The sequence below is a fragment of the Mirounga angustirostris genome, unplaced genomic scaffold, assembly GCF_029215605.1.
Source record: "Mirounga angustirostris isolate CCGP_5_RB_7025 unplaced genomic scaffold, mMirAng1.0.hap1 SCAF_15, whole genome shotgun sequence".
Taxonomy (NCBI): domain Eukaryota; kingdom Metazoa; phylum Chordata; class Mammalia; order Carnivora; family Phocidae; genus Mirounga; species Mirounga angustirostris.
Window position 1 is genome coordinate 24,952,191 of NW_026991723.1, and position 15,472 is coordinate 24,967,662.

General features: G+C 33.0%; 1 protein-coding gene across 6 annotated transcripts in view; it reads right to left on the bottom strand.

Annotated features, from left to right (window-relative positions):
- Positions 1-288: 288 nt before the first annotated feature.
- Positions 289-15,472, bottom strand: part of GKAP1 (G kinase anchoring protein 1) — a 70,917-nt gene continuing 55,733 nt past the window's right edge. For all 6 annotated transcript variants that reach the window (XM_064580012.1, XM_064580010.1, XM_064580008.1 and 3 more), the window contains 5 exons: positions 10,683-10,784; positions 7,029-7,092; positions 3,499-3,569; positions 2,890-2,967; positions 289-616 (listed from right to left, as the gene is read on the bottom strand). In XM_064580012.1, coding sequence (XP_064436082.1) covers positions 569-616; positions 2,890-2,967; positions 3,499-3,569; positions 7,029-7,092; positions 10,683-10,784 — 363 coding nt within the window. In that variant the 3' untranslated portion in view covers positions 289-568. The remainder of the gene's footprint in view (positions 617-2,889; positions 2,968-3,498; positions 3,570-7,028; positions 7,093-10,682; positions 10,785-15,472) is intronic.

The window sequence follows — 15,472 nt, forward strand, 5'->3', positions numbered from 1 at the left end:
TATCTACCCTCTAAAAACTATCTCATACAAGTTTTCTCAATTTCCAAACAATATGCTATCACACTAATATGTATGGTAATTACTTTTGCTGTTGTCTTTACACCTCCCCCACTTCTATGTCCCCTGAGCATAAGCTACTTGAGGGTATCCACCATTTTTCACTTATTTTGCAGGTCCTATAGGGTTTAGCATGCAGAAAGTGCTGAGTAAATATTCACTGAACTTAAACAATCCAATTAACTAATAATACTTTCACATTGTTTCTGAAAATTTAAAAAATCAAACATATTAATGGAAGAGTAAATTAATTTTATTGACTGATGAAAAACTAAAGTGATAAGAAGTATGGATAGTAAACAATAATCATTGAGTTCTGCTGGAATTCTATTTTTCTTCTTTTCACTTTAAGCCAAAAGGACATAAAATTATAGACTGTTAGTGAGCTAATCATTTTAAAGTTTCTTCAACAAAAACTGCATAGTTTAGCAGTTGCACAGCATTAAATATATACATTTTTGCAAAACCCTGAAAGTTTTAATTTTTGTGTTGACCTCAAAGGCTAATGGAATCACCTACACTGGTCGGATTCAGAGTTTCTTTTCCCTTTTCTGCCACCCTGTAAAGAAAAATAGGGCAAATTATTTAGGAAGTATCATTTTGGGGGCATTTTCATTTTAAGAATAAATGAGACCAAAGGCATTTTGAGTATGAGGAACAAGCAATCTTTTTGAGTTTGTTGTAAATTTGAATGTGCATACCACTGAATTATTTTTACAAGGTTATTTTTTTACAAATGGTTAAAGCAGGTTGTATGAAGCAGTTACTTCCACTTGAATTAGTTTAGACTCAGTAAGATCACCAATATTTTATTTTTAGAGCTCATTTGGACTGTCCCAGGTTTTTAAAAATATGTAATTTTTGATCAATACTAAAATAAACAATTTGCTTCATATAATCAGCAAATTTGCTAATTCAGTTCATTACCTTTTAGAATAATTCAATTTCTAATCCAAGTTAGTCTTGTTCATATTAGACAGCATTAGAAATCTGATTTTGTTCATCAGTGGGTTGAAAAGCAGGTTATACTTTTCATATTGCTCAGTGACATATATGAATCTGTATTTAATTTGCTCCAAATGAAACTCGACCTATGAAATTTTACTTGACCCAAGGAAAGAGGTAGGAGTTTAAAAGAAGTTTTTTACATAACTTTTAACATAACACTTTCTGCCTGACTCTAATTTAAAAAGCAAATACTCATTGTAGAAATACAGAAAGTACCAAGGTACAAAAAAGAAAATTAAAATCATCCTTAACTATTCAATTCCCCATTTTAACCATAAGTAACGGTTTGATGTATTTTCCTTACAATAATTTTATAGTTTTCTCCTCCATTTTTATAAATTATGGCAATGATACCCAAACTTAGTTGATCAATAGAATCACCTAAAGTGGTAATATTTTTCAAATTCTGATGTCTAGACTTTGTCCCGGATCTATTTATTTATAATTACCAGAAGTGGGCTGAACAACCTGTAATTCATAAAGTTCCCAAGTGATTCTTGGTCACTTTCGTGGTCAGCCAAGTTTGGGAACTAGAACTTGTCTGTGGAAGTGCATTTCTTAAACTGGTGGTTCTATCAGGGGCACATGGAATCCAGACCCATTTACTAGTGTTGGCAGCTACTCTTTGTTGCTTTCATCCTTGTTCTGCTCATAACTTCCCTCTTGGTGGTCACATACATTTCTACATCAACCTTTTTTATAAAAAAAAAATCAAGTATAAGAATGCCATTATTCATTCCTGACCAAATAAAAGTTTTGCACAGATTCATTCAGAGAAAAAAAAGTAGAAGAGAGTATATGGGACCTGAGATGTGTAATACCATGTATTAAAAACAAAATTTATTTCCTGTAGCAGGAAAATACAAATACATTTACTAAAAACTTTCCCACAAAGTAGATACCCACTATGCGTAAGTACCGGTGTTACACAGCTTAAAACTCTTACCTTGTTTTTCAACAAGATTAAAAACAAAAACAAAACAAAACAAAAAACCCCACACAAAATTCAAGAATCCTTTTTGAAGTCTCCCAGGCAAAGGGAATTCTCCTTCCTAGACTGATGAGAGGTCAAACCTGGGGCTGTTAAAACTTTTATGTTCTCCAGGCCAACAGTGGTGGCTTTCCAACCTTTTCGACTATGACCCCCCACATTAACACATTTTTATATCATGACTTAGACACACATACATACATACAAATATATGTGTGTGTGTGTATATACACATATATACATATACACATATATTGAAACAAAGAACTGATTTTTTTTTTTACTGCTTCGTCCAGAAAAAAATGCTGAATGCCAGCTTGTAAATGCAGAAGAAATAATAGAATTAGAAAAAGTCACTATTTTTGCAACCACCAAAATAATAACTGATACAAATATCATCAATGGAAGCTAAAACCACTGGGTAAAAAGAAAAGGATAGTCACACAATCTCAAAGTATCACTTCACATATTTATTAATTATAAAGGGGAAAAGATATCTTTACAATGCAGATATCTAGAAGAAACTGTTGTACCCAAGTGATCAAATTTATATAATAGGACAAATGTCATTATGTACTGTCCCTCAGTATGATTCACTGACACATATGCCACATCATGTACCAAGGATTTTACTTTAGTTATTGCTGTATGTACCAATATTTAGGATAACCTTAACATTTTCTAAAGTGTAAATTATACGACCAATAACAAAATTATTAATATGTTTGGCAAACAGATTTTGGACTGAATAAAATAGTGCTTTATTTTCACACAGTATCTATTCTAAATGTATTATTTGTGATAAGAACACTTTCAAAATTATAAAAGCATACCTGGTATTTGGCTAGTTCTGCTTGTAATACTTTCACTTTAGATCTTTCTTGTTCTAATGCGGCATGAAGTGAAGTCACCTAAAATCAAACATTCAATTTAAAAAAGGCTGTCTCTTTAGGCAAATACTCTTTAATTCTTAACATTTACTCACAATGATGAATTTGATTACTAGATGAACAGACATCAGAGGAGAACCACCTCCTGTCCACCAAGCACACACACAATTTCAGTTAAGCATTTTACTCAGTTATATACTAAAGATGAAGAGGAGAAGCTCACTATTCTAAGAGAAAATGCAGAGTAAGGATGGGAAGGGGAAAAGTCAAATCCATGAATAGGATAAATTCTATCTGCCCTTTTTATCTCTGAGTCTGCATCAAGTAAAACACAACCTTATCTTCCCTTAGTCTTCAGGACATAACTCCCTCCCTCAGAACAGTAAACAGAATCTTCATTCATTTGCTGTTACATGGTAATAATGGAGTATAATTTGTTTCACTTTATCACAGTGTTGATGGGCTGTATTTTTGTTTAACCAAGTTTCATAATTTAGGACTAAAGAAAAATAGCTTAAGAAAATCAGTCCTGTATATTTCAGTTTTTCTTACCTGTATAGTTAGCTCATTCTTGATACTTTGTGATTCATCAACTTGCAGAAGTATTTCTGCTTTATCTTTCACTGACAAGAAAGGAAAAACAGCAGTATAATCTTTTTAATCACTCAAATACTTGAACAATACTTTAGTGAACCAAGACAGCAGTGCAGTTGGGCAAAGATTAATTGTCCTTATACTGAATGAATGTATTTCTTAGTTTTATATAGCTCTTACTTTTTCACTGGTAAATTCTGATCATTATTACTACAGCAGTTTTTCTTGGAAATTTCACATTTTCTGTGGTGTTAAAATATTAATTGTATAGATATCTTGAAAGAAAATTTTTTCCCAGCTATTCTAAAGAGGACAAGTACAGAAACAATTTCTCATAGGAATAAAAAAAATATCTTGACTACTCTTAAAGCAAGATTTTAAAAGCAAGGTAGAATGTTTTTGTTTTGTTTTGTTTTGTTAAATTGTCAGGGCGAGCAGTACTGTAAGGCCCACAAAAATGATTTTGATTTGACTGTTCATACCAATAAAGCACCGTCAAGTAAATGTAGCTCATATGATAACTGATTACATACACCTGTGGTCTTTTAGAACTATCCCTTTTTCTAGAGGTTTTCCCTCTTTGGGGAAGCAAGAGATTTATCTACATTTCGGCCCCTAGGTTTCCTAAGCTTTAAAAATCTTCACATGGCTAACAACTTCTTTAACCCATAGTAATGATTATAATACATGAAAAACTAACTCGTCGACTTTGAAGACAAACTAGGAGAGACTGAAGAGGTAAAACTGTAATAAATTTAGTGAAGGAGGAAAAGATCAAATATATGAGTACTGTTATCACCACAGCTCTACCAATATAACACTGTAATTCAAATTTATCTGTCATAGTTTAATGCAGTGAAGTGAGACACTGCATCAAGAATCAAATCACAGTCTCTCAAGATTCAACTTGGTAACTTTTACATCCCTGCTCCCCAGAATTAGGCATAGTCACTTAGAACTAGTGATTTTTAAGAATTATGTAACATTTCAATTATAGTCAGTTTCCCAATAACATGCTTGTTTTGAAAACACATATTTGTTTCATTGAGATTGTTGTATTATGAAACAACTTGAACATAACATGAATTTTGCATTTGCTTGAGCATAATTTCACAAATACAGAAAACAGCACCCATGCACACACCTCAAATATCAACCAGCTATTTCTGTCCACTGTTAAGAACCACACCAACTTTCCATCCTTCCACTGCTTCATAGTAACACACAATCTGCGGACCCTCTGAGGCCTATTTCCTCAAGCAAACTTAAGGCAGTCTTTCAGGTAAAGTGCCATACTTATTATAGTATTTGTGTTTAACCACTTTAACATGTGTAAAACTGTGTTACTGTTTTTATTAGGCTCCCAACTTTTTTTAAATGTGTCTCTGATGAAGTTTTTTTTTTTTTGAGTGTTGCACCCTCCTAATCCCATTTCCCCATAAACCTTGTGGTTTTAATTGTGTGCTTTTGCAGAGATTGGTAATTTTTAAGAATATGTGTTGCGTTATAATGGAGCTGACTGTATTCACACTCACATTATAAATGCTAGCATATGTGTGCTCTAACGTAGTATATTTTTTATGTAATGGTTCTATATAAAATTCTTCTACTTGGATTTTTTTTAAACTTAAATTCAATTAGCCAACATGTAGTACATCACTAGTTTTTGATGTAGTGTTCAATGAGTAATTTGTTGCATATAACCCCCAAGTGCTCATCACATTATGTGCCCTCCTTAATGCCCATCACTGTGCTACTTGTTATTTTTTTAAAAGTAATCTCTAAACCCAATATGGGGCTTGAACTCATGACCCTGAGATCAAGAGTCGCATGCTTTACCAACTGAGCCAGCCTGGCATCCCTACTTGGATTTTTTTATAGTATACAGTATGGACACTGATTTTTAGCCATTTTAAATGTATTTTTGAGAGAAAGCTTTTATCAGTTAACTTTCTCACTTTTCACAAATGTTTCCCTAAATAGGAATATTACTGTTTTTACATATTTAAAAATCATGCATCCAATGTCCAATGATACCCCTAATTTCTTCAATTAGAAATATAGCTTGTAAACAATTATTTTTTTTCATAATTTTGTTCATTAAATGATCCACATGGAACTCTTAACATCCACAGATCTATTAAATGATCCACATGATCCACATGGAACTCTATTACATGCACAGATCTAAATTAATCTCAGAATATTCTTTCCCCATTATTCTTTAACTTCTTCAAATAATGCCTTTCCCCATTATTCTTTAACTTCTATTTCATCATAGTTAAGCTGTATAAGTTAGATTATAAAAAAGAGTAAAGTTATCAAACAGTAAGTTTGAATCTATTTCAACACCATATATTCTGTTCAACTGAACATGATTCCTGGTTTTTACTCATATGTTTTGATAACTGTTTTTTAATATAGTTTACAATTTTGATTGGACAATTCCACTCCCAGTATCTTCAATTTTTGGTATCTTGCTTATTCTGATTCAAGGTGAGTTTCACAATTTCTTGAACACTATACAGTACACACAAGAGATCTATTTGGGATATCACTGACACTTATTAATAGGGAAAACTTTATTAAATTTAATTTTGTCTATTCAGAAGATTTTCTTATTCAGGTCTTTCTATGTGACTTTTATGATTTATAATTTCCTTTGCATGAGCTTCATATTAAAAAAACTAACACACTTCCTTTTCTGTTATGAATGAAAAATTTTCATAGAACTTTCAAGGTAAATATCACTAGGTATACATAATCAGGAATGCTACTGATGTTGTGGAGGGGCTTCATATAACATCTGCTTTACTAATGTAATTATCTCTAATCATTTTTGATTGATTTCCTTGGCTTCCTGCTGGTGAAATATTGCCAAAGTTTAGAGTGGGCCGCAAAAGTATAAAGAGTTGGGGAGGGGCGCCTGGGTGGCTCAGTTGGTTAAGTGTCCAACTCTTGGTTTTGGCTCAGGTCATGATCTCAGAGTTGTGAGATCAAGCCCCATGTTAGGTCTGTGCTCAGCACGGAATCTGCTTGTCCCTCTCCCTCTGCTCTTCCCCCTGCTCATGTGTGCACACACATTTTCTCTCTCTCTCTCGTTCTCACTCTAAAATCAATAAATGAATTAAAAAAAAAAAGACTTAGGGGAAGGGGAGAAGGAAAACCTAAAATGATGATAGGCATTCTCCTCTAATAATTGAAAAGAGAATCTTAAGCAAGGTCTATTCTTGGTTTCCTGCTGAATGTAGTCCAATACTTTATAAGAATTGAAATTTCAAGCTTTCTCTTACCTGAATAGTTGGAAACTTGTGTTATACTAAGGTGCTGTAAGAGTAACTTGTAATAATAAAATAATCAGCAACAATTCAATCTGAATCACTCTGGGAAAATTTTTTATTTTATTGAGTTAATCATATATCTTGAAAAATTATCTTCAAATATTTTTTAAGGTTACTTTTAATTCTAAAAACACACAGATCACTTACTTTCACCTTCCTGAAGCATTTTCAATAACTGTGCATTTCTTGCCTTTACTTCTTTATACTTTGCCTAATAGTCAAAGAAAAAAGATTTAATTTAAAGTAAATGGTGTAATTAATGATTTACTCTGAACTTATTGAGCTATGAATTCTAGGCTTGCTGAAAGACAGAAATTACTTTTGAAAGAAGTAGGATGGAGGAAAATGTATTCAGTACTATCTCCTCCTAAATTAATTCCATGGTACAATACTAGAAATTAATATTATAGGTGGTGGAAAATAAAGAAGAGATAAAACTGGAGAAAATTCAGGATAATACCAAATTTTCTTGAAGTTCTTTCTCTTTTTTTTCCTTAAAACCCTATACAATTCAAAATAATTAGATGAAAACAAAGGAAGATGATTCACAGCTCTAGACCAAACTGTCCAGTTCTATACTAGAACTTTCTGCATGTGTTCTCTATCTGCCATTGTCCAATATGTGGCTACTAACTACTGGGAGTGCCTAGGTACACACACACAGTAGTTACAGAACTATACAGCACAGTACTATGTCTGCTCATTTAAGGCTTTATTAATCTCTCATTATTTCATTAACTATATGTTGTTAAAGTAACTTTTAGCTGATACGAACTAGTAATTCACTGGAATATCTTTTAATTCTTTTTCAATTTCCTTTTCCAAATGATTTTGCTTCTCATAATACATAGATGACACAATTATACACTTATGAACAAGAGGAAATATGTTCCCACATTAACATCTTTATTCCAAGGAATTTTCTCCCTACAATACCTTATTTAACATATCTTAAACAGACTTAATTATTTATAAATATTTAATATATTAATACATTATAGAAAACAATACATTTAATACATTATGGAAAAACAAAAGATCAGGGAAAGAAAGCAGATCAGTATAAGAAACCTGTAATTTATTCTCTTAACATGTAGGCACAGAAGTACAGAAGTTACTGATTCAAAAATCTGTCTTGTAAAACATTTTTAATGTATTTTAAATCAAGGCAAATAGAGATGGCTTTTACTAAACACTCTATCCAGTAAATTGCTGATAATAAACCAGTAATGATATTCAGTGATATTGCAGACAATACCCTGAACAGAAGTAAACACCACAGTAAATATAAAGGAAGCAGAACTTTTGAGAAGCTTAGGTAAGTCAGATGGACACATAAAAATATGAAGGGGAAAAACATACATAGTTAGCTACAAGTATATTCACTATGAATATATATCCACTATGAATATGAAACTGTATCTAAGAAATTCTCTCCCAGGGCCTCAATCAATGTTAATATCTTGCCAAACTCTATCTCCAGCTCAAGTCTTTTGTCCAAGGTGCAGATCAGTGTTCAGAGACACCTCTTGCAGTAGCCTTCGGGTCTAAAGTCAGCTCATAAAGCAAGAATCACAAATAAGCAAAATCACCTATGAAAAATCTTTATGTTGTCCATAAAAATAGCATATATAGTTTTGTATATACAACCCTGAATAGGAAATTTATCTATAAAAACAAAATGTGTAACATACTAATGCCATGCAATTTATAAGAGCATGAATGAAATATACAGGACCCTTATTAGTATTTTTAATTTCATGAAAAAGAGAGAACTTAAGTTAACTAAGTTAAATGATACATATATTGTGAGTTCAGCTGCATCCTGAACATCTATGCCTACATCCATAGCCATTTCAAACTTAGCATACACAAAATGGGCTTTTACTAAACACTCTATCCAGTAAATTGCTGATAATAAACCAGTAATGAATATATATAGTCCTCTCTGCCCAAACCTATTCAAAATGTGCTCTTCCTCTCACACTCCATAGCTCTTCATTGTTTTACTACACTGTCTTCACTCCAGGCCTCATGTATGTGTGTGTGTGTGTGTATATAGTGTGTGTATATACACACACACACACACATATATATATTTTATATGCATCTTATAAATATATTTATATACATCTTATAATATATTTAGGTCGAGTTTTTCAGTAAGAATTGAAGTATATATATACTTAGCACCAATCCAGTGGTTCTAATTGCAGTTCTTTTTTTTCTGCCCATAATTTATGAAGCTTTGAGTTTATTTATTTAATTCTATTTTTTTCATCATAAGTGTACTCTTTAATCCCCATCACCTATTTCCCCCATCCTTCCACCCACCTCCCCTCTGGTAACCATCAGTTTGTTCTCTATAGTTAATAATCTGTTTCTTGGTTTGTCTCTCATTTTCCCCCTTTTGTTTTGTTTCTTAAATTCCACATATGAGTGAGATCATATGGTGTTTGTCTTTCTCTAACTGGCTTATTTCACTTAGCATTATATTCTCTAGATCCATCCATGTTGTTGCAAATGGCAAGATTTCATTCTTTTTATAGCTGAATAATATTCCATCACACACACACGCACGCACACACACACACATGCCACAACTTCTTTATCTTTGTTGTGCCCAACAAAAGAAAAGGAAAATATAAATCACAAAGAAAAAGCTAAGGGAGATGGGTGGATGCAGTCCAAAAAAAAGGTTTTAGCTGGGATGATTCCTAAAGGCATGTGTAAAGGAGAAAGGAAAATATAAGAACCATGAGGGCTGGAACTTGATTTATCATTTTTTTCACTATTACATTATGTGGGGCCCAGAAAAGTACCTGGCACATTATAGGTACTCAATAAATAACTGTTGAGTGAATAAATATTAGTCGAAAAAGAATGACACTTGAGATGAATAAGAGATTTTTTGAAAAGCCTAAGGAATCCTTGCAAGTAAAAGAGTAACATGTAGCTCTTGGCTTAAAAAAAATTGTATAAATAACAAGTGTTGACGAGGATGTGGAGAAACTGGATCCTTTGTACATTGATCATGGGAATGTAAAATGGTGCAGGTACTATGGAAAACAATCTGGCAGTTTCTCCAGAAGTTAAACATAGAATTACTATAGGATCCAGCAATTCCACTTTTAGGTATATACCCAAAAGAACTGAAAGTAGGGACTCAGATACTTGTACACTAATGTTCATGGCAGCATTGTTCACAATAGCGAAATGGTGGGAACAATGCAAATGTCCATAAACAGAATAAACAAAATGTAGTATATATATATATATATACACAATGGACTATCATTCAGCCATAAAAAGAATGAAATTCTGATACATGCAAAAACATGGATGAAACTTGAAAACATTACGCTAAGTGAATTAAGCTAGACACACAAAGACAAATATGATTCCACTTATATGAAGTATCTAGAATAAAGCAAATTCATTGGGATTAGAGGTTATTAGAGGGCTGCAAGAAAAGGGAAATGGGAAGTTATTTAATGGGTACAGAATTTGGGATGATGAAAAAGTTCTGGAAATAGATAGTGTTGATAACTACACAACACTGTGAAGATAATTAATGCCAATAAATTATATACTTAAAAATGGTTAAAATGGCAAATTTAATGTTATATATATTTTCACATGATTAAAAATCATAGTCATTCAGATTTTATATCATTAAATGAGTTTAAAAACCTAAACAGCAGAAATATTATTTTGAATTAATTAAATATTATATATATTAACATAAAAGAAAACCAGAAAAGTGCAATTTTATAGAATTAGCAGTAAATAATTACAAACCTCCCATTGAGTGATCACATTTTTCAGCTTCTGGATTTCAGCATCTTTCCTTTCAAGTTCCAACTTTAGTCTTTCAATTCTTCCATCTTTCAGAACTACTTCCTGTGGGAGAAAAACACTATTTTAGAACTAAGATAGTTCTGGGGTGCCTGACTGGCTCAGTCAGTAGAGCATGTGACTCTTGATCTCAGGGTTTTGAGCTCATTGAGCCTCACTTTGGGTATAGAGATTATTTAAAAATAAAATCTTTAAAAAAAAAAAAAAAGGAAAGAAAAAACTAAGATAGGCTTACCGATTCTGGTTTGCAATATTCCTTTGTGAAAAGTTTAACAGGAAAAAAAATCCCGATTTTCCTGATTTCAATTCATTTTCTAAAGCAACCTTAAACTGCTGACTACATTTCTACTTCTACTCAAATATATAATTGTAATTATTACAGTGAAAGCAAATAAGATATTTATGATTAATCTCAAGCTACAAACATAACAGAATAATATCAGAGCTTTGAAATATTTCTATACTGGAATAAACATATTAAAAGTGCTCTGTTACAAGTTGTTATTAGTCTATCTTTAAAACCCAAAAGAATTTAAAACTTATGAGAAATAATAAATAGTAATGAATTTTTATAATTATTTTATAATTTATAATTATTTTATAACTATACAAAATAAATAAATAACAAAGAACAAAACCCCCAAATTAAGAACTTTTCTCTATATCAGCAATTAGCAGGTAGAAAATGTAACTAGAAAAACCATTTCCCCCAGTAGCTATAAAAAAATCCCTAAAAATAAAATTCAGAAATGTTTAGGATCTATAAAGAAAATTGTAAAATATTGAAAAGGACATGGAACAAAGTATGTTTATAGATAGGATAAATAAATATTACTTTGTAAATTCAATAAAATTTCAACTGAAATTCCAGTCAAAACTTCATCTGGGAAACAAAAAGTTAATGCAATGAATGCAATGAATGCAATGAATGCAATGAAGAAGAATTTGCCTACCAAATAACTGTACACCACAGAGCAAAAATAACAATAGTGTGGTCAGGGCACCTGGCTTGACAGAACAGTGTACCAGAAAAGAAAGTCCAGAAAGATATTTAAGATATAAGAATTTACAGTAATATAATTATGGTATTTTAAAGAAGTGAGAAAAGGCTGAATTACAGAATAAATGTAGGTTACAGGATACGTGGCTAACTGGGGAAAAAAATCAAGTTAAATAAATCCCTGCCATCTTGCACCACATACCCAGACAAATTTAAATGTAAAAAAATCATCCCAAAGTCAAATAAGAGTATAAACTTGTTCTATTTATCTAATGAGTGATGTGGCAACATGAACTAACTCTAAAGGTTCTCTCTGAGCACCTAACCACTAGGTGCTGCATGGACTATGGTGAAGAGAGCTGAAATGACTCTCGCTCTCATGGGACTTGTCTGGGAGAGGAGGCAGATACAAACATAAATGCTGCAATTAGAAAGCGAGGTTTAAGCTATGAAGGAAAAAAGCAAAATGCTATGAAGGAAATAATGTGGATTATTCCCTTGTGGATTCGGGAAGCTCTCTCTGAGGTAGTGACACTTAAGATGAACTTTGAGTGATGGGAAGGAACTGGCTAAGCAAAAAGTGGAGATAAGAGATTTCCAAGTAAAAAGAACAGTATGTTTAAAGGCCCCAAGGCAGGAAGGAGCGAGCCTAGAGAATGTGAAGGAAAAAGAGGCCAGTATGGTTGGAGTTTAGTGAGGGGGTAGATAGTATAAGACAAGAGGCGTGATCTTGGAGGGCCTTGTGAAGCAGTGAAGGAATTTGAGCAGGACTATCAGCTTTCTACTCATGTTACATTTATGCTTTTAAGGGATCACTTTGGCTGCTGTGGAAAATGCATTAGACTTCCTAAAAGAGGTGGAAAAACCCTTTAATTGCTACTGCAAGCCCACGTCAGTGAAGATCATGCCTGAGATTAGAAGCAGTTTAGATGGAGAGAAGTGTACCATATGAGAAATTATTTGGGAGCAGAATCTACAGTATTTTATTAGCAGTTGAATGTGGCAGGTGAGGATGATGAGCACTTCAAGATTCTAGTTTAAGGAATAAGGGGGGGTGGATCCAGATTAGAAACATATATAATATTAGGCCCAAGAATTTCACTTCTAGGAATTTACCTTAAATGGAGAAGTGAGGTGGGGGGATATCTCCACTGCAGATCTATTACAAAAAACTAGATATCAATTTAAATGCCCAACAATAGGATATAGATTAAATATATGGCAAATTTATAAAACTGAAAACTCTGAAATCACTAAAAATGATACAGAACCATAAAATATATTCACATGGTCTCAATCTCACTATATGCAAAGAAAAAATTCTGGAAGGACATACACTAAAAATTTACTAACTCTTAGGAGATTTATTTTTGTGAGATTATGGAAATTTCACCTTATTGTTTAAAAATTTCCTTTTATAAAAATTATTTTATACTGAGTATAGAATCATTGAATAATATAAAATACTATTCTAATTTTGAAAAAATGGAAACACTTAAGCATTAAAATAAAATCTAGATGAATAAGAATATCTATCATCTTTGAGTAGGAAAGCCCTTCTGAACATAATACCAAACAGAGGAAACTAAAAGGAAAAGACTGATTACATTTAACTTGATGAAAAAATCTCCAAAAATACTAAAACAAAATCAAAAGATAATGAGACCCTTATGGTTTTCCTCCCTCTCTGTTTTTATCTTATTTTATTTAAACTGGAAAAAATAGTCATAACTATATGAAAGGCATATAACCAATAAACATGAGAAAGTATACAATCTTAGTATTAAACAAAGAAATGTTATATCAAACTGGTACATTTAAAATATTTTTTTCTCAGTGTGGGGTAACTGAAAGCAATTTAGTTATTAAAAAACTCAATTATTTAATGTATAAGAATTATTACTTAATAACCCAAAATGCTCACATCTTTAATTTAACTAAAAAGTGGTCCATTTAACAGTTTCTACATTATAAGAGGGGGAAAAAAATACATATCCACGGGCGCCTGGGTGGCTCAGTTGGTTAAGCGACTGCCTTCGGCTCAGGTCATGATCCTGGAGTCCCAGGATCGAGTCCCGCATCGGGCTCCCTGTTTGGCGGGGAGTCTGCTTCTCCCTCTGATCCTCCTCCCTCTCATGCTCTCTGTTTCTCATTCTCTCTCTCAAATAAATAAATAAAATCTTAAAAAAAAAAAAATAAGAGGGGGAAAAAAATACATATCCAAAGAAAAGTAGAACCAAAATAAACTATTAATAGTTTTCTCCAGGTGAATAAAATTAAGGTCATTTTTTCCCCACTACATCTACAAACTGGGGATAATATCTACCAATTTCATAGTTAACTGTGCAAATTAAATGAAATAACCATTTTAAGTACTTAATATAGTATCTGGCAAATATATAGTAAAGCCCTCAAATATTAATTTTTGCCATTATCATTTCTCCACTTATCAGTAGTTTTCAAATTTCTTTAACAAAGATGACTTTTTGGGATGCCTGGGTGGCTCAGTCGGTTAAGTGTCTGCCTTCAGTTCAGGTCACGATCCCAGGGTCGCATCGGGCTCCCTGCTCAGCAGGGAGCCTGCTTCTCCCTGTGCCTGCCACTCCCCCTACTTGTGCTCTCTCTGACAAATAAATAAAATCTTTTTTTTTTAAAAAAAAAAGATGACTAAAAAGGGGTGCCTGGGTGGTTCAGTTGGTTAAGCATCCGACTTTGGGTTTCGGCTCAGGTCATGATCTCAGGGTCCTGGGATCGAGCCCCGGGACAGGCTCTGCGGGCAGTGGGGAGTCTGCTGGAGATTTTCTCTTTCCCTCTCCTTCTTTCCCTCCCCACCACTCACATACTCTCGCTCTCTAAAATAAATAAATCTTTAAAAAAAGACAACAAAGATCACTTTTTAAAAACAGAAAACCATAGTTTTAATGTGCATTCATTTTTATAAAGCCCTATATTTCAATTAATAAATTGAAAAAATATCTTCTGGGGCACCTGGGTGGCTCAGTCGTTAAGCGTCTGCCTTCGGCTCAGGTCATGATCCCAGGGTCCTGGGATCGAGTCCCACATCGGGCTCCCCGCTCCATGGGAAGCCTGCTTCTCCCTCTCCCACTCCCCCTGCTTGTGTTCCCTCTCTCGCTGTGTCTCTCTCTGTCAAATAAATAAATAAAATTAAAAAAAAATATATCTTCTAAGTAGAAAATATTATATACTAAAATGAGGATATAAGAATGTACAAGATAAAGTCCATGACCACAAAGGATTTGTAATCTGTTAAGAATGATAATAAAAACGTGCATGAAATGTGCCATGAGAAAAACAAAATGCTGTGGGGTTAAAAAAAGAAGGAAAGATCACATCCAGATCTTCTGTGTTTGGTGTTTGGGCTGGGGCAGTGAGAGAAAGCTTCAGGGAGAGGATGACAAGTGACATGAACCTTGAGCAAAGATGGGGGAGATCGAGCATTCTGTGATAGGTGTTCTGTACTCTAGCCAGGAGAAAATCTGGGAAAAAATATGGCTAAAGTTAATTAGGTTGAAACTACACAACAGAACAATGCTTTTATACTTATTTGACAGTGATCCACATTAAGGAATGTTTTAGATCATGACCCAGAATACACACATGTCAGTGTATGTACATGTACTTATGTGTGTATGCTGTGTATGTGTACATATACACAGAAACAAATTTTATAAAATATGAATAGATAGAGGTCATATACTCGACATTTTTCTTT